The sequence below is a fragment of the Pelodiscus sinensis genome, chromosome Z (genome assembly GCF_052426305.1).
Source record: "Pelodiscus sinensis isolate ZL-2025 chromosome Z, ASM5242630v1, whole genome shotgun sequence".
Taxonomy (NCBI): domain Eukaryota; kingdom Metazoa; phylum Chordata; order Testudines; family Trionychidae; genus Pelodiscus; species Pelodiscus sinensis.
This window is the reverse complement of record NC_143085.1, coordinates 31,276,939-31,303,673: the sequence shown is the minus strand read 5'-3', so window position 1 is coordinate 31,303,673 and position 26,735 is coordinate 31,276,939. Positions and strand designations below refer to the sequence as shown.

At 44.0% G+C, this 26,735-nt stretch overlaps 2 protein-coding genes across 3 annotated transcripts; one reads left to right on the top strand and one right to left on the bottom strand.

Annotated features, from left to right (window-relative positions):
• Positions 1-742: 742 nt before the first annotated feature.
• Positions 743-10,985, top strand: DIABLO (diablo IAP-binding mitochondrial protein). Of its 2 annotated transcripts, none has more exons than XM_075898660.2 (6): positions 743-892; positions 3,809-3,929; positions 5,568-5,699; positions 7,467-7,544; positions 7,705-7,801; positions 8,971-10,985. In XM_075898660.2, exons 1-6 carry the CDS (start codon positions 840-842, stop codon positions 9,183-9,185), a joined length of 696 nt encoding a protein of 231 aa, XP_075754775.1. In that variant the 5' UTR covers positions 743-839; the 3' UTR covers positions 9,186-10,985. The 2 variants fall into 2 exon arrangements, with proteins under 2 accessions (XP_075754775.1, XP_075754774.1); XM_075898659.2 differs by having other exon boundaries at positions 7,434-7,544.
• A 2,748-nt stretch (positions 10,986-13,733) lies between these two features.
• On the bottom strand, positions 13,734-18,993 carry B3GNT4 (UDP-GlcNAc:betaGal beta-1,3-N-acetylglucosaminyltransferase 4). The gene is made up of 2 exons (XM_006123307.5): positions 18,352-18,993; positions 13,734-15,737 (listed from the first exon to the last, which is right to left on the bottom strand). The coding sequence occupies exon 2, from the start codon at positions 15,708-15,710 to the stop codon at positions 14,607-14,609; it is 1,104 nt and encodes a 367-aa protein (XP_006123369.3). The 5' UTR covers positions 15,711-15,737; positions 18,352-18,993; the 3' UTR covers positions 13,734-14,606.
• Positions 18,994-26,735: the final 7,742 nt, after the last annotated feature.

Here is a 26,735-nt window from a genome sequence, read left to right as displayed (position 1 = left end):
AAAGTGCTACATTGTCCTGCATTTTGTTTCAGCTACCCCAGACTAACACGGCTGCATTTCTATCACTATTCCGGCATTCCAGGCACCTCCTCCCTAGGGGCTAAAAACACCAACACCCTGTACCCGTCTGTTGCAGCCCTCCCGCCCGCTGGTCTCTTTCAATGCTCAGCCCATGTGGGACACCCGCTGTGGAGCATCTTCCCAGTGCAGCCCATGTTCAAATGATCCCACCTGCAGGCCAGTACTGAGCCCCATGTAAACCCAAGCTGCACTGCGAGTCGCAACGGGGCGTGGGCCGCTCGTGGCCCGCATGTTGAGTGACCCGGGTCTAGGCCCTTCAGGGGGTCGGTCCTGGGGGCTCTTTCCATCATGCCTTGGCCAAGGGAGCAGCGAGGAGGGTTGTTAGCGGCGGCTGACCCCCGCGGGCGGAGCCGGCTAGCCCCAGCCAGAGGCCGGCGTTGCAATCCCAGCCCCGGGCAGAGAAGCAGAATGGGCTGACAGCAGAGGCCAGGGCAGCCCCGCGAGGGCGCTCACGGGGCTGCAGCGGAGCGACGCGCGCCCGCTGCCACACGCGGGCCGGGCCGAGTGCCCCCGTTCGAACCCGGCCTGCGAGAAACGGTTAACAGCCGGGCGCGCGCAAGGCTGAGGCAAGCCTCGAACTCGCAGCCAGAGAGGGAGGCGGAGCTAGGGGGGGGGCCGCGCGCTCCCAGGCCGTATCCGACTCCTCCCCGCGCCGGCGAGAGCCAGGAAAGCCTCCAGGAGGTGGAGCCCCGCCCTTCGATGGGGGCGGACGTGACGTCACTTCCTATGCGCCGCCGCTCGGCCCCAGTCCACAGGCAATGGCGGCTGCTGCACGTAGCCGGTGGTTCCGGTGCTGCTCTGCCCTCCTCAGGTATCGCCTAGCAAATCCCCCCTCCCTCCCCCCGTTGCAACCTCCTCTCTGACTGACACCCCCATGAGCCTGAGCGCCGCCTTCCTGTCTCTGAAACCTCCGCTCCCCTGTGAGTCCTCCCTCCCCCCGCTTGCGCCTCCTGGCCCTGCACGGCTCCCCGCCTGCCTCAGTTTCCCTCAGGACAGCGGGGATGAGACCAGGGCTGCTGCTGGAAGTTTTCATAGCGGCGGTGGTGAGAGTCATTGAACGAAACTAAATCCTGTGTTAAATGGAGACCCCCTTCAAGTCAGGGGATGCTGCAGCACCTCCCCCTTCCCCTTTACGCACCAGCAATAAAATTAAAGGGTTATGTGCAAGGTCTGATCTCTGGGACTCTCCCATTTTGAATGTGCAGCTCATTACTGGGGCTACAAAGGATGGTGTCAACTCAACTTTGGTCTGCTCCATTTTTTGCGATATTCCTTTACAAGTTCGAAAATAAAATTAATTTACACATCCTGTGCCCCTGCAGAACTTACTCTCTTAGTGCATGTATCAAGTCTGGCATTTGGTGTAAAACTAAATGAACATCTGTTTCTGAGATTCTCTTGTCAGCCTTTTAAAGGGATACTTGTCAGGTTTCAAGTAATTAGGTTCCTTATTTGCTTTACTTAATACCATGGACCATCAAACACTTGCATGTACTTAACCATAAGCACATGAGCTGTCCTATCTAGGTGAAAATATGAAAAGTATTCATTTTAATATTTCTCAATTGTCACTGTTTATACATTTTTATAGTTTTGGTTTACATAATGAAATAAGGTTGGTCTCAGGTTTTGGTTCCCATGAACTAATTCAATATTTGAGTTGTAAATAGTACTGGAGAATGTTTAAATTTAAAACAATTTTTGTTTGGAAAATAGAGTAATAAAATCACTTCTTTAGTCATTCAAGTTTAGGGCTAAATTATCTTACCATGCCCTTTTAAGTCTGTAAAGTGCTAAAGCGGTTAATGTGAATGAGGGATGTAATAGTGTAGCCGATTAACCCATAAGCAAAAGCTTATAGGTTAATACTATAGACTACACACAGTTTCCTCCCCCTACCCTTGCCAGTAAATTTTTTAGCAGCCTGGCTCAGTTCTGGCTTGTGCTGGGTCCAGAACCTACCCCTGCTGCGGCTCTGCATTTAAAGTGTATTAGGAGCTAGACAGGCAAGCAGCCTGGCTCAGATTGCACTGGGTCAGGGAGCTCAGGCCCTCACTTAGACAAGGGCCACTACCAACTCACGCTGCTGCCTCTTTATCAGAGGCAGCAGCACTGGTGACAGGCACAAGGGGAGCTGTTTTTTAAACTGGCTCCTCTCATGGACCAGCTCCCGCCTGGCACCATGTGCTGCTACTTCTGATACAGTGGCTGTCAGCTCTGCTTCCGGGTACTATAGAATAGTCAACTAACAGATAAGAATTAGTGAGATTACTCGACTATTCAATTAACTGATATTTAACATCCCTAATGTGAACACATTATTTGCCTTATACAAGAAGTCTCATTGATTTCTATATGACAATTTCAGTTAGTGATGTGACTTGGCTTATACATTTAGTTCTCACTGTACTATTCATTTAGTTTAATATTTTTGTCTTATTTTTAGGGCTGTCAGGCAATTAAAAAAATTAATCAATTAATCGTACAATTAAAACAATTAATGGCAATTGCACAATTAATCACGTGCACTTCCCCTTTGAAACACTGCAGCGGTGTTTCAAAGGGGGCAGCGCTGAGGAAACCCGGAATCAGCTGGAGTGCTAAGCTGACCTCAGGCTAAGTTTAGTTGCCCCTCAGAAAGGCTCCCCTGACATTTCTAAGGGGCAGCACTACAGGAGCTCAAGATCAGCTGGAGTCCCCAGCTGACCCTGGCTCCATTACTCACTGTCCCTTGGAAAAGCTGCCCTGGTGTTTCCAAGGGGCAGCACCGTGGGAGCCTGGGGGCAGCTGGAGTCCCCAATGTTAGGAGACTGGGATCAGCAGGAGTGCCCAGCTGATACCCAGCTCTGCATTGCACTGCCCCTTTGAAGCACCAGGGCGGCACTTCAGATGGGCAGTGCAGCATTAACGCATTATCCTGCCCTGTGTTAATTGCAGGCATTAACGCAGATCAATTCACAGCCTAATTATTTTATATGAAGATGGTATTCTCTCCTTTACAGCTACAAAGACCAACCCCTTCTCATATGTAACCACATAACATCTCTGTAATAACTACAATTACTTATCTTGCGATGTGACATTAAGATGGACTATAATTTTGAGAATGAGCTATAAAATGAACTGTTCATGCAGTTTCATAAATAATGAAGTGCTGGAACAAATAAATGCTTTTCACTTTTGGTTCAATACATTATTATACTATTTTATTTCAACAGTAAGGCTCTGATGCAGCACACATCTATGTTATATCCCATTGACTACAGTAGGGACTCCTGTGTGGGAACCAAAACATGCACAAATATTGCAGTTTCAGGATCTCTGAATTAACTTATTGTTTTGCTTACTTAGCCCTATTAGTGTATTTCATTTTAATAATAATCTAAGTGTTTTTTATCCACATTGATTATATTAAGAGTTGACCATATGCATGTTACTGGACAAAATAAAGATAATCCCACCTTCAGAGAAATTACAGTACACATTGTATCTTTCCTTGACATTATGGTTAGTTAATAAATTTTAAAACAAATTTGAATTTATTATTTGGATTGTGATTATTCCAGGAAACCCATTCATGAATAGGCCCCCTGTGCAAGGTAAACATATAGCAAAAAAAGAAGTGTTTCTGCCCCCCTACCATCCTCCGCAGGGCTCTGACACTCCAGAATATTTATTTCCCCACTATGTAGCTGTCTGCATACTTATCTTTGTTTTTCATTTCCAGGCAAAGTTTTCCTGTTCTGGCTAATGCTAAGAGACGCTGTTTCTCAGCACTAAGTAATCCGTGGAACAAAGTGGTAGGATTTGGTTTTGGAGTAGCCCTCTGTGCAGTCCCTATTGTACAGGTAAATGTTGAAATGAATGTACACTACAAGTACTTTGATATTCTAAGGTATTTGGTGGAAGAGAGTGTTTGTGGCAAATGGATCAATTTATTGTATTATAACATCCTCCCAGTTATTATATGATGTTAGTAGTATACATATTGCAGCATGGCTTGTGAACTTTCTGGGGCACAGTTGACCATCCAGAAATTCTCTATCTTAGCTGACTTTCAAAAGACTCACTCATTTGAAGTGATTCTGCTCTAAGAAATATGACTTAAATCTTGAAGGTCAGTGGAAATGTAAAATAGATTTAATCCAATTTATCAAATAACTAAAATACTATTAAAATAAAATTTAAAATTATTTGCCTTTACCTTTTGCCATGGCACATCGTTCAGGAATCCCATTATTACCAGAACAAACCCTGCAATTCCTGGGAGAAAAGGTATTTGTGGTGCTGGAATGGAATTCACAGTTTCAGCTCTTCTTGCACTTTTTATAGTGTCCATGAACCTTTACAATCCAGTGACTACCGTCAGATAGGAAACATAATGGTAATATCAGTGGTTGCAGGTGTGTATATATAAACTAGATTTACCTCCTGTTACTCAGGTTTTTAACTCAATTGATTTTTGTATTTTGGAAAAAAAATTAAAATGTCCATGCTTCATTCAAATCATTCCTCTGGGGTGGGGTTAGGGATCAGAGGTTCAGTATGTAGGCTGTCCCTGGGAAAGAGAACTACTCCAGTCCTCTCTCTAGGGATGTTAGATAGTGATTAATTGAATAATCATGTAACTGTATCAAATTTTAACAGTTTCACACTGATTCGATAATCCCCGGGGGTGGGACCAGCAGTCAGTGCACTCCCGGCCCCACTCCCAGGGAGCCCCGTGTAATCCCGTACTCCCGCCTCTGTCCGTGGGGGATCTGAGCTCCCTGCAGACAAGAACTGCATCGACCCATGGAAAAGCTTTTGTCTGCAGTGAGTTTGGGCCTGTGGCAGATAGAGATTGCTTTGAGGCTGGTAGAGGCAGCAGCATCGGAGGAGGGCAAGGTGGCTCCATGGAGTCAATGCTCCTGCCTGTCCCCCCTTGCTGCCTTTATAGGAGCTGCATGTGCAGAGAGCCAGCTTCCCCTGCATGTTGGCTCCCACTTGCTCCTCTCCATCACTACCACACTGCTACTTCTTATAGAGAGGAAGCAGTGCAGGGGGGGCAAGTAGCTTGCATTGTTTGAAAGTTGGCTTCCTGCATGTACTGGCTCCCGCTACTTCCCCCTCCCTGCTGCCTCTGTATCAGAGGTAGCAGCCTGGGGTGTAGGTGAGGCAGGCAGCTCCGCAGATCCAGCCAGTGCTTGTAAGGAGTTAGCTTAAAAGTCAACTTCCCATGGGCACTGGCTCCCACCTCCCTCCTTCCTCTATCCCCTTGCTGCCTCCGATATATGGTGGGGGAGGGAGTACATGTAGTCAATAAGATTAACCAATAAACCTAGGTTGTGTAGTCAACTACATGTTGCCATCCCAATCTTTTGCACTGCAGCAACTTGGGCTGGATGGGAATCTCCTTTTTCTTGCAGTAGAGGACATTTTTATCATTGGAAGTTGTCTGTCTTTGGAAACCAGTGCAAAGTGTGTGTATATCTATTGTTTTTCAGAAACATGAGCCCACTTCTCTCAGTAATGAAGCCTTGATTAGAAGGGCAGTTTCTTTGGTAACGGACAGTACTTGTACACTTCTCTCTCAAACAACATATGCATTAATTGAAGCATTAACAGAGTATACAAAGGTAAGATGAGTGACTGCCTGGATTAGTACAGAGTTAACACTGCATCTGCTGGAGTATTTAAATTTCTCACAAAGACAGACTAAGTGCACCTATTAAATCAGTTCTTTAACCTAAAATGCACTTTGACTTCACAAATCGATGTGCTAAGGATGTAGAACAGTGATTGCCAGCCTGTGGTCTGTGCACCAGTTTGGCCCTCTTTTCCACGTGCTGCTCACACACTGGAGCCCTGCACTTCCTACTCTACACCTTCCTCCCAGCACTTCCGGAACTCCATGTATCTCGTGATTCATACTGTCTCCTACTCCTCCTCTTTCCTCCCAGAGGTTGAACAGCTGATTCATGGTGATCAAACTCTGGGAGGAGAGGGAAGAAGTGGGGATGGAGTATGAATCAGCAGATTCATGGTACTCCTAAAGTGCTAGGAGGGGGAAAGGAATAAGTAAGTGCGCAACTGCAGAGCTCCAGTGTGTGAGAGGGGCAAGGGGGATGAAGGGGTGAGCAGGCTGCAGGTGTAATCCTATTGGGCCACAGGTTGCCCACCACTGATCACACAGTCCACTCACTGGTCCTGGTTGCCCATCACTGATATAGAGATTCTGAGGTAGCAGTTCAGATTGAATTGGTACCTCACACGTCAAAATAAGTGAACTCATGCACAGGTCTTTGGTGGACAATACAGGAGTTGTTGCTGCTGCTTTGGAGTGTTTGTAATCCAAGGCATGAGTAATTTTTAAAGAGCTGTGAAGCTCTGTTCAAGAGAATCCCAGGTATGAACTAATTCCTGAAATTTTGGCCCTTATAAGAAGCGAGGCCAAACTTTGCAAATAGTAGCTAATAGACAGAAAAAACTATGTAAGTCAGATAACTAGCATTCTGTAAAAACACATCACTTGCCTTCCCAACTTCTTTTCTAGGCAAGAAAAAAAAAATACATAGATTCCATCAAAAACACATTTTCCAATCCAGCTAACTGATTTTGAAACTCTGCAATGTCTTTAAATGCCAGATTAAAGCAGAATAGTTATCCATATTAGCTTCCTTAACTTCCAGTTAATATTTCCTTTAATATATCATTATAGACAAGTAAATGTAAAAATTGAAGATTTGCCTGGGGATAAATTCTCTGTATGCATGTATGTCATTCCTGCCAAGATTTTCAGTTAAAAAAACCCAAGCAGTTAGCCATTTCATTACAAAATTTAGAACTGCCAAGTTTTTGAGTATATTACCACTGCCTTGCCCTCTGCTATATTGAATCAAAATCTTGGTGTATTATAGGTTCATACTTCAAAAAGAGGGTCTCTTCTAGTATAAGTGCTAATAGACTTGTTTTTTTTCAGCAGGAGAATCAGAGTTCTGTCTGTGCTATTAAGTTCCTACTATATCATAAAATGTGTTTTACAGTATTATAAGTGTTAATTGTATTTAATTACAATGAAATATTTCCATTTTCAAATGAATGTGATGAACACTTAATACAATATTAGTCAAAGCAAAGATCAAAAAGTGCTTCTAAGACTTGCCATATAATTTCCTCACGAAATATTATAGAAGATTTTTTATAGGGAAAAGTGTTAGATTTCCCTCCCCACACCTTCTATTTTCTATCTACTATGTAACAAACTAATACTGTGAGAGCATCAGCAGCTGAAAAATTAGTTAGAAAATACGCATGTGCTACTTAAAGTATTTATTACGAAGTAGTTATGTTAGACTTACAATCTTTTGCAGGCAGTTTACATACTGGTGTCTCTCTACCGGCAGTATACAAATCTTCTTGAGAAAATGAATTCCAAAGAGGTGGATGCAGTATGGCAGGTGATCATAGGAGCAAGAGTGGAGGTAAAGAACTAACTCACTTCTGCAGTTATCGTGTTTTTTTCCTTTTTGTTTAACATTTCTCTGTTCATTCATTTACTATGGCTGTAAGAGCATCTCTTGCAAAAAGTGGGTTCAGATAATGTTATAATTGTGTTACACAACATTTTATTTTTAATTATAGATGACTACAAAGCAGCAAGAATTCCTGAAGTTAGAATCCAGTTGGATGACTGCTTTACATCTTTCAGAGATGGCAGCAGAAGCTGCATATCAATCAGGTATTTCTGTAATATGTTCCTCAGTATCAGCTGGAATTTGAAGTTTTTAGCAAACTTTCCCCCTGGACACAGGCAGCATTTATTATTAAAAAGATACCAGGCAATATTGACTCGAACTCTGAATATGCTTGGTTGGCTGACTCACGTGGTCTGATTTTCATAGATGCTGAAAAACCTGTGGCTGTGTCTAGACTGGCCAGTTTTTCCGGAAAATCAGCCACTTTTCCAGAAAAACTTGCCAGCTGTTTACACTGGCCGCTTGAATTTCCACAAAAGCACTGACGATCTAATGTAAGATTGTCAGTGTTCTTGTGGAAATACTGTGCTGCTCCCGTTCGGGCAAAAGTCCCTTTTGTGCAAAGCTTTTGCGCAAAAGTGCCAGTGTAGACAACTCAGATCTGTTTTCCGCAAAAAAGCCCCGATGGCAAAAATTGGCTTTTGCGGAAAAGCATCCATGCCAATCTAGACGCTCTGTTCCGAAAATGCTTTTAACAGAAAACTTTTCAGTTAAAAGCATTTCCGGAAAATCATGCCAGTCTAGACAAAGCCTGTGTGTTCCACAAAGGACACAGCTGCTGAGTTCCTCTATATTTTCAGTTTAAGTGCTTCTGAAAATCAGGCCCCAAATTTAATACAATCATCTCATTGTTTAAATTAAAATGAAGATATTATTTCACGTAAGGAAATAAAAACTATACTAAAATTTGACTACAATATTCTTGGAAGCTAATGAAATAGAGGACTAGGTTGTTCAAGATTTGGGACTAATAGTCACTCACTCAGAATGAAAGTTCAAAGCAAATAGACCGCTAGTGAATGAAAATTGCCACCATGTGATTGTTGTTCAGTCTTGGTTTGTCTTTCAGAGACCATGTGGTCACCACGTAAAAGTCACAAATTATTTTTGCACTAATTGGCAACACAACTTTGTTGTCAGAAATGTTCTGAGAAAAAAAAAATCTCTTTTCATCATAGGACATAGTAAATATTTGTAGACTATCTTGAGTTAGTAATGAATAGTAAAGAAGAGTAACTATTTTTGAAAACTAATTTGTTTAGAGCATGAGTAGTTTAGTAAAATGTAATTATCAATTTAATCCCTATCTTAATTGATGTTATTTTATCTTATGGGTTGTTTCTGAATTTACTTAAATTACTGTGTTTTTTAGGTGCAGATCAAGCTTCAGTGGCAGCCCACAACCACATTCAGCTGGTAAAAACACAGGTACAAGAGGTACGGCAGTTATCCCAGAAAGCAGAGACCAAGTTAGCTGAAGCTCAGACTGAAGAACTCATTAATACAAAAGCTGAGGAATCATCACATCCATGTAGTATTGCTGAAGCCATAGAGGAAGTTGATGAGTCTTATCTTCGTGAAGACTGAAGGGGGTAGAGGGGGAAACCTGCTAATATAAAATATTCAGAAGGTAATAGCATACCACTAACTATAAAGGCCTTGAGTTTCCCACATTTAAAAGAAAAAAAAAGTCTTGGATAAGGAAAATGCACTGAAGATGACTCACCTGTCTGCTGATAATTGGTGGTAGTGGGCAGTAATTCTCTTCCCATGAATTTGCTAGACCAAACCACCAGCCCGATCCAGGTGTTTGAACATCTTTTTTTTTTAAGTTTCCATTATTATAATATGCATTGCTAGTAAATTTTTGTTGAAGTACACAACTATGCAAATGTGAAATTAGCTGTTAAAGATACTTTGAGTGTTTGAGTCTGGTGCTATGAAGCTTTAATTCAGATGATATAATAAACCCTTGTGAATTCCCAATGTCTGAAGTTAGTTGTAGATTGCAAACAAAGAGGGACATTTAAAAATAATTTTCTAGTCTATGAAGCAATTTAATCTTAGTGGGTCTTATACTTCCAATTGATCAATATAATTACATTTCCTTATCAGAGTTTGCTTAACAATGTTGACTTTGTGTGCTGTTTTCTAATTATTTGGACTGACAATTCATAATGGAAATCTTACTGTTTTATTAAACTACTGCAGTCTGATAGCATCAAAAGGAGACAACAGAGTTGCTAAAAACCTTGGAAATCTGTAGAGTCTAAAACTTTAGTACTGGTGATCTTTCATATAGCAAGCCTCTCCTTCCCTTACAAATTAAAAACACGCCTATAAAATATCTAGGATATTATAAATGCTGGAGGCACAGCAGAGTTTGGGGTGGAGATGGACTGCTTTTGACAACCCCTATGTAGTCACCTTGTGAAAACCTGTTGTCTGCACTCAGTGATAACTGTAATATAGAGTATGACAGTTGTGTGTATGCAGACTTGCTTGTAACCTAATTAGGAACACAACCAACCAGCAAGATGCAATCTATTGTAGTGAAAGAAGGATTGATGCTATGCCACACTACATTTAAAAAGACTATATGCATCAGTAGGGAACAAAATGTTGCAAAGGCAGAGACACCACAAATAACTGCAAATTCTATTTGATCATAGAACACAGTTGTCCAAATGTGAACTTTTAAGCAGGGTAGCTGCAGTCTGCCCCAAATAGCAGAAAAAATTAGAATCCTCCTTTATTGTCAAATGAAAGTGTTTTGCTGCATGCTGTGATTGCAAACCACATTTCCACAGTTCATTTATTTCCCTGTGTCATTTAAGTAGTTTAAATTGAACTACATCTATGGTTGTATTTCCCCAAATTCACATATTGTAGTTTTACCTTTACCATCTATTGTAGAACAGTAGCTGCTAGATTTTTAGGAAGAGCTTCCTTTAATATTTGTATAATGCTGAATTACAAGACAGCTGAGTATTATTAGTATATATCTAGCCAAAAGGTATAGCTTAGGGAAATAAACAACTGTGTATTAGTAATTACATTTGTTCAAACTGCCATTTTTTACATGATCATAGTCCATGTTAAAGTTCCCTCCTGAGATTTCTTGATATTCCTGTGTTTATTGGCTCTGTGTGCTATTTGCATAATTGCATTGCTAGTTATGCCAAAAACAACTCTGTAGGCTGGAAGATTTCCAGCCCAATTCCACCATTCACTAGAAAATTTCTTCCTGAACTTTGTTTCCATTTTATCAACAGGATTGTATCCCAGTAGCTCTGTGCAACTGCAGGAAAGGTGGTTAGATTAGTCTGCACTCTTGTGTAGTTTAATCATGGGTAATTAAGAAATAAACTAATTATTTGCTGATAATTGCTTTGTTGTAATCAAAGTGTTTGAGGTTGCCGTGTGCGCGCATTGGTAACCAATGAAAAGATGCAATGGAAAACATTTTTACCTCCCCTACCCAGAAGAAATCTTACAGATGGAGAATGAATACTTTTGTAACACTAAGAGGTTAAGTTACAACCTGTGTTTGCCAATAAATCGCCTTCAAAAGCCACCAAAAATGAACATGTTGGTGATAGTTATAGCAGCCTTGAAAGATTCCTGAATACAGTTCTAAAATGGAGGATTTTAGATGAGGGGGAATTATTTGCTTTTGTACTGTTGGCACGCAAGGAACAAGTCCACACAAGGTCAGCCTCTCCCTCACTGTACTTGCATGAGCTAAGATGAACAGCTGCAGATTAGCTGGTGGAAAGTTCTCGGGCCAAGCCATTTATAGTTATCATCCAATATTGCAAATAATCAGCATTGTTCCATACATGTGCAATTGGTACAGTCCTCTTATGCTTGCCAAAGTACTATTGTAGCTCAAGTGCATGCTTGTGTGGTAAAGAATATCAAGAAACAATTAGTTCTATTTATGTAGTACCCTGGAAAGGAGAACAACCACCTTTTTCTTTAAGTCAGGCTTCCCACCCAAACCAACTTGTTTCCTTCTCCATAGTGGTCACAGCTGTAATCGCTGTTGAAACAGCAGACATCCACTTCTGAGGGCAGAGCAAAGTTGAAAAGGTAATTTTTTTCAACTTGATATTGTTATATTAGCCCATGTTGAGAGAGTGATAAAGCTGTGCTAAAAGTAAGAGCTATACCTTCCTCATGAAACCGTGGTAGGCAGCTTAAGACAAGACATCTTGCTTGTTACTGACAATAATCAATATCTTTGCACATGTAAATTCCGCCCTTTAACTTGTGTAAATTTGTCTACTTTGCCACTGGAGAAAGGCATGTTAGAAATCTTAGTTAAACATGAATAGAAGATAAGCCCCTTTCAGATTGTATTCTTTGTGATCCACATGGAAATAATAGGAATTAGTGTGGCTGGACTTTGATCTCATCTTTATTTTTGCAAATAGGTGTTTGCATTCAGAGCTCTTAAACTAAACTGATCATATATGCTGGAGCTTTTCACTGAATCAAAGTTTTTTTTCAGTCCTACCTACTGATGGCAGATTATAACCACATGCTTAAATTAGTTTGTGCAGTGCTTGGAGAGGCACACTAAACATTTCTTACAGTATCCCACCAATTTTGTATCTGGCATTGTGTAGGGTAATGATGATGAAAGTGGTATTCCATAAAAGGTACCAACCCTCATCCAAAATAGCAGCTTTAAAGTGCACGCAACTGTCTTACATTCCTCTCTGAAAATGGATGAAAAGTGCCCACCCAAGATCAGTGTCCAGTGAACAAGCTTCTCCTAGCATTTCTAAAAATCTAAGCTTTTCTACTCCACCATATGCCTTGGTTATAAACAGTAATATAGAAACATTTTTCACTTCAGACAGACACCTTCCTAATCTTTTTATACCTAAATGGAAAAGTGGAAGGGTACAGTATCCTAAAAAAGTTTAGGTAAAGATGAACCCAAATTATGGGCTCATCTCTTACTGGCAGTTCTGCTTTCATACATTCATTTTCAACCAGTTGTCTAGGTCTGAGTTTCTTCCTAGAAGATTACTCAAGGGCTTATTACATGGCAGAGACGACTACAGCAACAGTGAACAAGCATTTGTCAGACAACAGTGTAAAATGGAATAGTACAACAGTGTTGCAATACCTAGTACCTTCAGACAACCACAACCCTAAGTAAAATGGTGAGACCCTCCAAGACCAAAAGGGAACTGACAAAGATATCAGAAGTAATGAAAAAGGCTACTGCCCAAACAGAGTAAACACTAATAAAAGCAAGCAGGGGAGTGTCAGTGAAGGTGTAATACACTAGCAAATGGGAACCTGCATCATAAGAATCCATTGATTTATAAGTTTAAACAGTGGTGTCACCAAACTTAAAATATGTTGGATGTTAACAGCTGCTCAGAGCAGGTACAGCAGGCCACCACCAGAGTTAACGGGCAACAATGGGTTAACGGAGAAGTTTCACACTTACCAGTAAGCTGGTTAACATCCCTATTTAAAAAGACCAAAAAGCATCAAACTGTCCTTTCTAGTCTTGTGTAAGGATGTAACTTACCCTCTCCATCTCTGCAGAGGATCTCAAAGCACTTCACAAATATTAATGAAGGACCAGGTCACATGGCAGTATTGTCCCCTCCCTTTGCAGATGGAGAAAGCAACTTTGCCAAGGTCATGTAACAATCACATTAAAACTCAGAGGTCTCTCCTCCAAAAGCAAACACTTTACTACCATTTCCAGGCCGCCTCTCCTCACTAGCAACCCATCAGTTCAAGGATGAATTATTGTATTTGTGAAGTCTCCTGAAGTTGAAAAGCTCCCTATTAGCATCAAAGAGGATAGGTCTTATTAAGCTTTACTCAAGGAACTGACTCAGACAACACCAGATGACGAAGAACTTGTGTAGCCGTTTCTCACCTTCAACCACTAGGTCATTAAGGAAATGTTATTTCACCAGACATGCAGTGCAGCACTAACTCATGAAAAGGAAGCAAGTCCCATAATCCACAAAGCTATACAGATACATTGCAGCTGTATGAGCTTTGATGGAGGTTGCTCTAAGCTAACTCTGGGTTTCCTTTTTAATATTCTCATCAAACTTGTACTTCCAGGACAGCAAGAATACTCTTAATATAAACACTTGCAAAACTGTATTTATTTATACTTCTGTTAAAAAAGCCAATGTTATTACAGTGATTAATAGCAATTTGGGAGAAGAAATTATCCATATTTTTGTGCAGAAATTCCAGTGTAAATAAGATAACAAGTGCAGATAAAATCCAAAGAGCAAGAGCTGGTTAGAAGTCAGTGAGATTAGAACTAAGTACTTTGGTGCATAATGGCTGTGTGAAGAACAGACAACTGAAAAGTTTCTAGACCATTTTCTCTGTGTTCTTCCTGCTATTAAGTAAATTGAGTGCTGGTGTAGTCTGCTGTGTTGCTAGCCCTAGACAGCAAAGTCCGTTGAGATGGATAGTCCTAGCAGCTTATGTGTGTCCATGCTGTTCCTCTTTGTACCTCAGCTTTGATTTCAAGCATTAAGAGGCAAGTTCATGATCTACCACCTGTTTAGTTACTGGCCTTCCTACTCAAGACTGCTAGTAAGGTTGGCAATTGTGATCTGGACACTTATGTTCAAAAGCCATCACAACTGGCACTAAGACCACGACTTCACTTTGCACACTACCGAACAGCCCTTCAGAACGACCCATGCAAACTGAATTCAAATCAGTGATCTAGAGAGGAGGAGAGATTCCAATCACAATATCAAGTCCCTGAGCTATCTATCCCCTCTTCCCCCACATCTTTTTAGTTTAACCTTGTGATACTTCAGAAACCCATCAATATATTTTCATAGTCTGATTACTGAACATTACCCGAATGTAAAACTACAGTGTTAATAAAAATGTAACTTCATTTTGTTTTTGTTTTTTTAATGTCAGTTTAAACACCCTGGAGTAACCACTGTCGTCATATTCTGTTTCCACTTAGCATCAGCACTCTAGTTTTCAGACAGTTCTGTAGTTGTGAGTTACTGATACAGCACACCTAATATGGTTATCCTTTACCAGCGTCCACATGATCCACATCTCAGTGGGATTCAGCTTGTGCACTATCATCAATTCCTTGTAAAGACATGGATCAAATGGATTAAAAGGCCTCTGGATTCCAAAGGTCTTAAAGCCAGCATGGTTCAGTGGGGTCACTGCCATCTTTGCCAGACACATTCCTACAAAGACGTCGTCTATTGGGAAGAGTTCGGTGTCCTCAGCAGTGCTCTGGAGCCGCTGCACTGTCATTCTGGACATCACATAGCCACCCCCACCTGCATAGAGGGGATAGTAGGACTCTCTGTACATTGACTCTGGAATGAAATATTTGACTTTGGTGTTTCTTATAGGACGGGCCTGGCTGATCACATCCCCAACAAAGAGATCCTCCTCAGGGTTGAGTTCCTTGAGGAATTCAACAATATTGTAGGGGTTAACAAAAACGTCGTCATCGCCCTTCAGCACAAACTTGGCATGGGGACAGTCTACCATGAACCACCGGAGGAAGTGCAGCTCCTTCAGCGTCAAGTTGAAGAAGTTGTCTGTGAAATCCCACTGGACAATGTCATCAAACTCTTGGCTCTCATAAGCCAGCAGCTGGTGCAGGGGTTGAGCCTGGACTTTGACCTCTGAGCGCCCAAGTAAGAACACCAGCTTGACTGGCTTGCTGCCGATGGCCACTTCTTTCCCCCATGTGTTCCTGATAGCAACCCGACGGTCTATGTTGATTGGGGGTGACTTGATTGCCAGCAGGAGGAATGTTTCCTCACTGCATCTTGTGGGCTTCAGCAGGGTTGAAAAGTTCCTGCAGTGTTTGTACATTAAGAAGAGTCGGTGAAGCTCTGGGAGTGCAAGAGAAGAATTGGCAAGTTTTAGGTCTGGCAAACATTTGCTGGGTTCAGTCTGTTCTGGGACCCACAATGTATGGCTGGGATTGGGTACAGCTATCTTCCTGGCTGCTGGAGAGACAGCCAACTTAGTCTCTTTCTGTATATACATAAAGAATGCAATCAGCGTGACTGAGATGGTATATAGTGCAACCAGTCGTATCCGGAGATACATTGCAAGCAGTGGAGCAGAAGCCAATCCCTGCACAGTTAAAAGAATACACACAACATTAATTAAAGGAGCACTTAGTGTTCTGGTCTCAATGCTAAAGAGACTAAAGGCCAGATTTGCAGAGCTATTTAGGTACCTAAAGATGCAGATATCTAGTGGAATATACAAAAGGACCTATGCAGTTTGGACACTTAATTCCCATCCCACTTCAGTAATAAAATTCCTTATTGAACCGAATGGGATCAGGAGTTGGCCCATTACTCCACTTAAACAAGGCAGGACACAGGTTTGTCTCTGCCCAGTCCAGAGTACTGGCTATCAGGGCTACCCACAGGACTCCTTTGAGAGCTGCTAAAATGCTCAGATTGAGGGTGGAGGAGGGGAACAGACTCCACTGTGAGCTTGTGCAGTGAATCACTGCTCAATTTGGGTCCTGCAAAGTGCAGCCTGTTCTCAATTTCCATCATCTCTTCTAGGAAAAGGAGGGTGCTCAGCCCAAGATCAGCACAGCAAATCAATATGCTCTTGGGCAGTGCCCAGGTGCACAATATGTATTCTGAGCAGGCCTCAAGAAACAGAGAGAAAACCATGGCACAGGCCAAGAGCTGCAGCTCACACCAGGCTTGTGCAAGGGCAGAACTAGCTTGATGCAAACTATTCAGATTGCTCTTCCTGTCAGAGTCATAATGCAAGTAGGGATTTATTGTGTTGGACTGTTTTAGGAACATTGGGGGCAACACGGAAGTTCCAGCAGAGATGCCTGGATAGCATGGTAACTTGGTTTGAGGGCCTACCTGGGAGATCAGATGGTAGGTAAGTCTTTGGGCTTTCTACCCCAGTTTTGTTGCATATTGTTTGCAAAGTCAATACTACCAGGTGCCTTCATATCTGCCAAGTTAGTCTAATCCAGCCATTTGTTTGGCCAGCTGACTCTTATCCATCTCTTAAATTTAGTTTCACAAGGGGTCCCAGACACAAAAACCTAGAATTCCATTTCTGAGAGAGTGCAATAGCTTTTTTCCAGAGACCTCATGACTGTCAACTGAAGCAGCCACTGCTGCATAACCTATAAATCAGTTTTTTTAAATGACAGCCTTTAAAAATCCTGATATTGGAGCAGAATTCTGTCCTTTCAGCTACCAAGCTTGCATACTCTAAAATATGAATCTAAGTGAACAGGGAGTCTGAAATGCAACTCTAAAGTTCTGTTGTTATTAATAAGATCTCTCAGGTAAGAGCCCACAGCAAAGTTATATAAAAAAGTCATACAACAAATGGGTTTCACTTTTACGAGCCCCTCCTTCATGTCAGCATCTTTGTGCTACAGCTGAGATCAAAAGCTACATCTCACGACTCCTACTCTTGTGCTTTAACCAAGAACTTTTTTTCTTTTTAGCTCATTTCTGTATAACACAATACAGGTTTTTTCAGTCGCCCAACTCCAATTCTGCCACAGAGTTCCAACAGTTCATTAAAAGGCAGAAGGAATTATTAACTGAAATGTTCCCTTCACCAAATGTTCCCAGTTAGAATTTTGAAGTGTGGGAGAGGCTGACTGGTTCTTGTTCTGGCAATGAAATGCACTATTCAGTAGAAAGGCATCTGGTGCAGAATCCAACATCAGCGACATTACGGGGATCCTGACTTTGCAGGTAAAGACACACCTTTAAAAAAAACCCAATTAGGGAACTGAAAGAGGCAGAAGCTGCTCCAACTGCTATGTTCCCAAAGTGTTTTAAGTTTATATGTTTAACTGTTAATAATACAGCAACAGCCAGGCTTAAATGCTGCCTTACAAAACAGTCTCAGAGAGGTAGCGGTGTTAGTCTGTAACTTTAAAAAATTAAAGGAGTGACCCTGTAGCACCTAATTTTGTTAGTCTCTAAGGTACCAGAGGACCACTTTAAAAACAAAACAAAACAGTGTTTATAGTTAGTCATTTACTTCGTATTTAAATTTAGGATGGAATGTATTATCCCATGATCCAAAGTCCACACCCATATTATGGCCAACACTTTCTGGGTACACTAGAAGAAGGAACTTCAGGGAGGTTAAGATTTAAAACATATGACCCAATCATAAAGTGGCCTGTTATCCAGGGGCTAATTTTCAGATGATGGCTCTTCTGTAAGTGAGCAAGTTTTTCAATGATCCATCATGCATGAGAAATCCAGCACTAGTTGCAACATTTGATAGGTATCTAGCATCCAGTCAACAGAGAATGAACTTTTTGCTGTAGTGGGCAAACTGGATCATTTATGCCACTCCCAACCCTAATACATTCTGTCACTCTGAACCCACTGACTTTATTTGCAGTTGCCTTGTCACTTGTACTGCTCAGTCCACCTGACAATAACTTAAGTAAATCAGAAGTCTGTTCTTTTACCCCCTGTTCCAATTAATTAAGTCCTTAGGAGCTATTAAAGGACCCAGGCCTTCCCACCAAACGCACACACTTTATAACGCTTGGCTACAATTTAATTTAAAAGAGATAGCTTTAAAAAAAAAAAAGTCGTCTCCCGAGTCCCAGCAAAGCTTGAAAGTGCATTTTGCAACTCCCCTTCTAAGAGAAACATCTTCTGCTGAATCCTATCAGCCCAGGCAACGAACCACTTTAGGGCTCTTCCCGTTCCTCCCCTCTTACCTTTCCTGCAGCACCGACTTCTCTTCCAGGGGCTGCTGCTTTGCAAGGAGCGCTCCCAATGCACCCTGAAAGGCCTCAATTTAAGCAGGGGCAGGTGGGCGTGGTGCATGAAAGCTTGAACCCCCTTCCTGCCCCCTCTTTCTGCTGGGCGCTTGCATCTGAGTCTGGGAACCGCTCGCTCCCCACGATTCGCCCTGCTGCTGTTAAAGGCGACGCTTGCAGCCAATGGCGCTTTGGGTGGCTCTAAAACATTACCGGGATCGCCATAGAAACACGGCAGGCGCGTGCAGACGGGAAACCAGCTCGCTACAGCAACAGATGCCCAGGGATTTGGCCAAAGGCTGGGGGTTGGGGGGGGGGACACGAGCGGCGCCAGCGGCCAATGGGTCAGCTGCGGGAGAGCGCGGGCAGGACCCAATTAGGGGATTATTTTAATGAGGGGGGAGGGCATTTACTCTCCTGCAAATGGAGCCTGAATGAGTTCAAATCGCCCATCCCCGAAAGTTGCTGAGCAAGGGGGAAAGTGCTGCGGGGGCTCAGCTGCCGGGAATGCAAATTGCAATGCGCGGGCCAGGGCTACAGACGCGTCCCTGCCCCCGTTGTTCTTCCAAAGCACTTTGGTCTGAGCCCCCACCCTGCAGTTTGGGGTGCGAGCTCCGAGAGTCCTTCTCTGCCCCCGGCCGGGAAAGGTCAATAAGCACCTCGAGGTGGCGTTTTATTGGAAATTCTCTGCACACCTACCTGCTCCCTATATTGCCTGTTGGCGACGAAGGTTGTACTCAGTTGGTACTGGGCTGAACAGAGCTTCACCCCTAGTTTCCAGAATGAAGATTGGCGAGGATGAGGGGGGAAACTCGGCTTAAACAGAGCACAAGCTCTGCCCACGTGAAAATGTAATTCATATGGACAAGAAATGGACATGTTTAGTGCCGGGTTGGACAACCCTAAGGGTTTTCCCATCGGGTCCTGAGTGGCCCAGCCTTTCGGGTTGCCAGCCAGCCAGTTTTTGACCAGGATGCCCAATTGAAAAGAGACCTGGTGGATCCAGTCAGCCCTGATGACTGGGCTGTGAGAGGTCTGGTTGGTATTGCAGCAGGAGCCCTGGGATAAGCCCTGGTTCCACATGGCTCCCAGAAGCAGCAGCAAGGTCCTTGTAATTCCTAGGCATATGAGCCTCTGTGTCTGGTCCTCACCTGAAGTACCAGCCCTGTGAGACCCAGTGGCTGGAAACCGTGGCCCATGGGAGTTGCAATGGTGGTGGTGGTGCCTGTGTGAGTGAGGGCAGTATGAAGAGTCCCTTTGTGCCTAGAGACTACAGGGAGGGTTGGCCCACAACATTTTGGCACCTGAGGCAGGGAGCTCAAATGACGCTCCCATGTGTCCTTGCTTGGGCCAAAACTTTGAAAGGTCTCAATTCTGCCTTCTTCCTGTCTTCTTCTCTCCTGGTACTGCTCTGCTACCTCCCCCAATAAAGGAGAACTAAAAACTTAAAATGCCTCATTCAAAAATATTAAGTAACACTTAACTTTCAAACGCTTGAACAGCAAATGTAACTTTTCTTGTCTGCATAATAAACACTGGCATTTTTATCTGTTTGAATAATCAAAGTGGTGCTTCCTGAAGGTCCACAGTCTGGGCCAGCTCATGCTCTGTTGAGATGGATGCAAGGCCGACCAGCCTCTCCTGTGTCATTTTGGAGCGTAGATGTGTTTTTATTCACTTCAGCTTGGAGAAGCTGCATTCTCCACTGGCAACTGTTACAGGAAGTATGCGCAGAGCAACAAAAGCATTTGGAAACAGGGTGGTCATCTTATTTGTGCACATATATTCCAGAACAGCCTTTGGAGTTGATCCTGCTGAAATGGATCTTGAAAGGGCTTTCAGTTCATCACCTAAATCACTCGCATCAATACCACACAAGTCATCATGTGTCAACACTGTCTCTAGTGACCTGCACTGCTGATGTAAATCTTCTTCAGGTATAGTGAGGAGTTTTGGAATATCATACAACATCCCAAATATGCTGCTGTGTTCTTTGAGCTGCATGAAACGTTCTTCCACTGACTGTATTGCACAATCTAGCACTTGGTTAAAGAATTCAACTTTGAATTGTTGTTTGGGGTCCCTTATGGGATTATCCGCGCCTCGTAATCAAAATGTCATCTTCTTCGGTGACTCTTGTATTCTTGAATGGGCGGGGAAATAGCTTCAGTGTGAAGTTCCTCTGCCAACTTCTGTGCACTCTTTGGAACGTTTTGAAATCTCTCATCTGACCGGTAAAACTGACGAAAATAGCTTTACCAATGCTTCTGCTATCACAGGGGCTGTGGCCTTTTTTAAGGGGATGGCCTCAGGGCAGCGCGTCGTATAGTCCACAATGACTAAGATATAGCTGTGACCCCGTCCTGATTTCTCGAGTGGCCCCACCAAATCTAGAGCTACTCGTTCAAAAGGGGTTCCGACCACGGGGAGGGGAACCAAAGGAGCTGGCGGCACCTGGGTTGTGGAAGTTTTCTGGCACTGGGGACAGGAGGTGCAAAAGTTTTTAATTTCCTGATACACCCCGGGCCAGTAGAACCTCTGCAGCACCTTCTGTTGGGTTTTCTCGGTCCCCAAATGTCCGGCCCACGGGTGCTCATGGGCTAGCTCCAGGACCTTCCACCGATAGGGCCGAGGGACTAACAGCTGCCATCTTTCCTTCCCGGAGAGGTCTCCTTGTAACACTTGATATAAGTGATCATCCCTTACCTCGAACCGAGGTCCCGAGGTCTGGTTTGGCGGGTCCGCCCCTCGAATCTGGTCCCAGGCCGCTCGCAGGGTGGGGTCTTCTCATTGCAGCGTGAGGAAATCTCCTTCATCTATTTCCAGACGGGTGAACGCCAGCGGTTCGTCTTGCTCAGGTTCTGTGGCCGGAGGTTCTCCTCTATCCTCCTCCCCCTGCGCTACCAATGTCCCACGTACGGGTTCCTCGGCTTTCCTCACGGCACGGCCCCCCCCCACTGTCCTGCCACCAGCTGCTCCCCATGCGAATGCACTATCCCTTGAGCCAGCAGGAATCCACCCCACCACACTGCCTTCAGAGCATCCCTTATATCTTCAGGTTGTCCCTTATCTCCTTACCAGCCCTTACCATGAGGCGAACTGAGGCAGCTCCCTCAGGTGCCAGACTGGGGGGAACAGGGTGCCATTAGGACCCAGAGTGTAGAAAACTGTGTCTGCTGCTGGTGCATAGATGATGCCATAGTTGCCATTATGGAGGATAATGCTATGACAGGAACTGTTTGTGGGAGAGCAGTGGCATAGGGAAATGGAATCACCAGAAACATACATAGCTTCAAATTTCTGTGTGGATTAGTGTTGTGGCATGACGTACTGTTTGAAATAAATGTTGTAAGCAAGAGACTCCAAGGTGTTGACCTTGATATATCTGGAGCAATGGAACAACTGGACAAAGCAAAGTCACACCTACAGTTTTACCGGTCAGATGAGAGATTTCAAAACGTTCCAAAGAGTGCACAGAAGTTGGCAGAGGAACTTCACACTGAAGCTATTTCCCCGCCCATTCAAGAATACAAGAGTCACCGAAGAAGACGACATTTTGATTACGAGGCACGGATAATCCCATAAGGGACCCCAAACAACAATTCAAAGTTGAATTCTTTAACCAGGTGCTAGATTGTGCAATACAGTCAGTTGAAGAAGGTTTCATGCAGCTCAAAGAACACAGCAGCATATTTGGAATGTTGTATGATATTCCAAATCTCCTCACTATACCTGAAGAAGATTTACACCAGCAGTGCAGGTCACTAGAGACAGTGTTGACACATGATGACTCACGTGATATTGATGCGAGTGATTTAGGTGATGAACTGAAAGCCCTTTCAAGATCCATTTCAGCAGGATCAACTCCAAAGGCTGTTCTGGAATATATGTGCACAAATAAGATGACCACCCTGTTACCAAATGCTTTTGTTGCTCTGTGCATACTTCTAACACTTCCTGTAACAGTTGCCAGTGGAGAATGCAGCTTCTCCAAGCTGAAGTGAATAAAAACACATCTACGCTCCAAAATGACACAGGAGAGGCTGGTCGGCCTTGCATCCATCTCAACAGAGCATGAGCTGGCCCAGACTGTGGACCTTCAGGAAGCACCACTTTGATTATTCAAACAGGTAAAAATGCCAGTGTTTACTATGCAGACAAGAAAAGTTACATTTGCTGTTCAAGCGCTTGAAAGTTAAGTGTTACTTAACATTTTTGAATGAGGCATTTTAAGTTTTTAGTTCTCCTTTATTGGGGGAGGTAGCAGAGCAGTACCACGAGAGGAGAAGACAGGAAGAAGGCAGAATTGAGACCTTTCAAAGTTTTGGCCCAAGCGAGGACGCATGGGAGCGTCATTTGAGCTCCCTGCCTCAGGTGCCAAAATGTTGTGTGCCGGCCCTGGCCACAGGGTGCAGGTAGCTCCTTCCTGGGACCCACAGTAAGTGCCACTAGGACCCGAAATCCTCTTCTACACAACTCCTTGCCACAGCCGAGAGTGTCCCATTCACCACCCAAGCTCCCACCCAGTATGCACCTCACATACATCCCTGCACCACAATTCTTGTCCCAGCTTTGATCTCCCTTCTGGACTCCAAACCCCTCCTCCCCAGCCTTCCCCAGACTCAGAGCCTGCCTCTCCCTCCAACACCCTATCTCTCTGCCTCAGCCTGGTGAAAGTGAGTGAGAGTATGTGAATGCAAGCAATGCAGGGAAGCCTGATGTAGCAAGTGAGGTGGGGCCTCAGTGTGTGTGTGTGGTTTTGTGTACTTAGAAAGTAGATAAAACGGGCCAGATCTGCAACATTTAGTGTTTTGCTTTTTTCTCTGTGCAAGAAAAATCTTCTAGGTAGGATCCGGGACTGGGCTCCCTGCTAGAGAACCTGAAACAATAGCTAGGTCTGGATATGAATTGTCATGAATCTCAGCTGGTGCTAATTCAGAAATCTACAGGTGACAGAGTTAAATGTTAACACATTAACTGTTTCACCACTGATCACTTTAGAACCAACTTGTTAGTTTGGAATAGGAGAATAACACTGCTCCCCAAATGGAGCCAGGATGTAATCATTCAACAACAGCCGTCTTCAACATATTTGACAGGAGCCTTCTGCATCATCCAACTCTCTCATTTTTCTATAGAGTCCACCATCATTTGTCGAAATATATCACAAGGTATGTGGAGGGGGAGGGGAACTTCCCACTTTACTCCAGACCTTCCAGTGACTTCCCTCTGCTTTGAGGAAGTTCACCAATAAATTCTTAGAGAGTTCTCTTCATTTATAACAAATATGTTCTGCCCTTTTCAACAGCTTTTCTGTCCTGGGTGGGGGGAGGGAGAGAATATCTGTGTTATCCTTATTACTGCCCTACAATCATCTCTTGCAAGCTCTTCCAACATAAGTAAGGGTATGTCTAGACTACAGGGTTTTGTTGACGGAAGTTTTGTCGACAGATACTGTCGACAAAACTTCTGTCGACATAGAGCGTCTAGACACATTCAGTTCTGTCGACAAAGCAATCTGCTTTGTCGACAAAACCCTGTAGTCTAGACACAACCCTACAGGCAATAACACCTTCTGTCGACAGAACTCTATCAACAGAAGGTGTTATGCCTCATAAAATGAGGTTTACCAGCGTCGACAAAACTGCTGAGTTCTGTCGACGTTATGTCGACAGAACTCAGCGGTAGTGTAGACGCAGGTATAGTTTTGTCGACAACAGTCCACTTTTGTCGACAAAACTCAGTAGTCTAGACACACCCTAAGTCTCCACTGCTTCTCTAGCAGACCAATGAGGAGGACACAAGCTGCTCTCTTATGCTCTATCCTGTCTGAGTTCTCCTTAAAAGGCAACTATGCAAATTATTGTACTTCTGGGCAAGAAAACAGTATCTCAGGTGTGTGGCTCTGGTGATACCATCTGGCTGAGAAGGCAAATAGACCTGCCAGCTTAGAAGTTTTCTCCTTGGAGAAACCAGAGCATCTAAAATAGCTTGTCCTTCACTCTCCACTACTGTTAAAGAACCCCACAGCAGTAGTCTGAGAATGAATGTTCCAGGCATTCTGAAAATGAATTGACACCAAAGAAGATGCATACCTGCTGATAACAGGAGGGTGGCACTGGTGGTATGCAGCGGGGTTCAGGGCAGGACATATAAAACACAACTGTGGGGGGAGGGTAATGTGACCTTGCATACCTGCCCATATGTGACCACCCTCAAGTGACAAAAGGTCAGATTATACTAGGACTTTGATCTGCTGATAGCAACAAATTGCCAGCCCCAGGCCTCCCTCAAGCAGCATGGAAAATAGTTTGAGTGTTAATGTGGATGGGACAGAAATAATGTTCAACAAATATTACAGAAAGCAAGCGGACCACCATCTTGTATTTGTCAATTCAAACTCCATCCAGCAAACCTGGAAAGGCAGCTGCCACTGGAACTCCTGCCACTACATTTCAGCTCCCTGCCAGCTGTGAGTTCTGGTTTGAAGAACTTCTCTATGGCCATGAGGCCTGCTCTTGCTCCTGCTGGGGCTTCTGGCCCATCTGCCCTGCCACCAACTCCACACTCAAAGGCCATTCAAGTCCTACTGTGAAGTCTTCAACCACCAACTGGGACACAAATACTCAGCTCTTTTGGCCCAATACATGTAACCCCCAAGGAGATTACTTGGATTCCTGGGGCCTTGTCTGCTGGCAGCTCAGGGAGAGGCTCTGAGTTTGCCTTGGCTCCCCCTCCCTACCAGGGCCAGAGTCTGCCCGGCAACCCATAGGGAGTGAGATGCCCCTCCCAGGGAGAAAGAGAGACCATTGTTGAGGTGAGTCTGGAGCCAGCAGGGCAAGGGGAGGGCTGGCTGTGTGGGAGCTAGTAAGCCCCAGGCCTGCATGCAGGGTTCCCCCTGAGAACTAGCCTCTAGGGACCTGAACCTATGGAGGGATTTACTGCCTTCTCCCATGTGTGAGTCCTTTGGGCTGTACTGGACCTAGTCAGCCCCACTGCTAAACCACTGCAGAGAAGGATTTTGTGGTCAACAGTCATCAAGGGCCCCATCAAAGTACGCGTACCAACGGGACACTAACCTCACAGTTGCTGGGCACCGGTGACCCTAAAAATAGTGTTTTACCCTGTTCTAATTGTCTCTTGTTTAATATAATTGTGTTTATTATAGTGTATGTGTTTGTGCTATTTTCTGGGAGTCTCCAACTATCTGGTAAATACGTGGGGATTACCCTGGGCTAGAATTTTCCTCCCAAGCTGCCCTGGTGACCCTGCTAGGAAGGAGTGAGGGGGGTGGCGGCACCGCCAAGTACATCAATCAGAAAGATTAAAATTGTGTGGGTGACCCAGACCTATCCATCCAAACCTGAAAGGAGATTGGCTTTAAAAAAAGGTAACCAGGTGGAGAGGGGGCGCTACATACACATAATTGGGTGTTTGTACCCTTAACAAAAACACACACCAATGAATGGGGCAAACAGATCAGAGTTTATTAATAGGAATTAAAACAGGAAAATAAGGCAGAAACCCACACTAAAACAAGACTAACAGCAATACAAATACCTGGTAAAAATATAACTCTTCAATTGCTAATGCCTAAGGGCCTGAATCCAGGACTCCAATATGATACGGCAGGTGAGGTAAAGAGATTTGGATTATAACTGTACCATTCTCATCAACAAGTATGGGACCCCGCTCCAGGATGGCCAGGGATGAATATGCTGTGTTGGACTGGATGCAAGAGGAAAAGGCAGGATCCTGGATTGATATCCTCTCAGGTAAGGTGTCTTCTTTCTTCCTCTTCTTCGCTGCATTGTCCTGGATGTGGGTCTGAGTGAGGCTAGAGAGCCAGTGAGCCACTATCCAGTGAGTGTGTGAGAGAACCCCCTCCCCAATACAATACAGGTGCTAGCCCAAGAGGTGAGCGGGCTGGAGATGAGCTCATCAAGACATCTGCTATTCCTGTATGGGCACTTGCTATAGTTCATTAGTGCTCACTGCTGCCTCCTGGTGGACAGCCCTGAGTGACAAGAGAGGCAGTGTTAAATTGCCTCTCATCACTAGGCAGATTAGCTGGTCATATGGCTAACCTGTTCCCACCACAAACCTAAAAGATGCCAAATGGGGATAAAGAAAGGGGACCAGTATGAAGCCCAAGGACAACCTGAGGCAAACCAAGATGGTGATGTGGCCTGTCAGGGAAATAAACAGCAAATTGAAAGTTTCCCCTACACTTCCTTCTAGGTTCTGTGTTATTCTCCAGTCACTACCTCACAAAGTTATTCCCCTAGTCAAAGCAAGCACCCAGAACCCTTTTCCTTCCCCTTCCTTCACTCCCCGTCCGG

Coding starts and splice junctions, on each gene's coding strand:
- B3GNT4 (XM_006123307.5), bottom strand. CDS start 15,710: ATGTATCTCCGGATACGACTGGTTGCACTATATACCATCTCAGTCACG.
- DIABLO (XM_075898659.2), top strand. CDS start 840: ATGGCGGCTGCTGCACGTAGCCGGTGGTTCCGGTGCTGCTCTGCCCTC. Junction 5,700..7,433: donor CATTAACAGAGTATACAAAG/GTAAGATGAGTG, acceptor AATCTTTTGCAG/GCAGTTTACATACTGGTGTC. Junction 7,802..8,970: donor AGAAGCTGCATATCAATCAG/GTATTTCTGTAA, acceptor TGTGTTTTTTAG/GTGCAGATCAAGCTTCAGTG.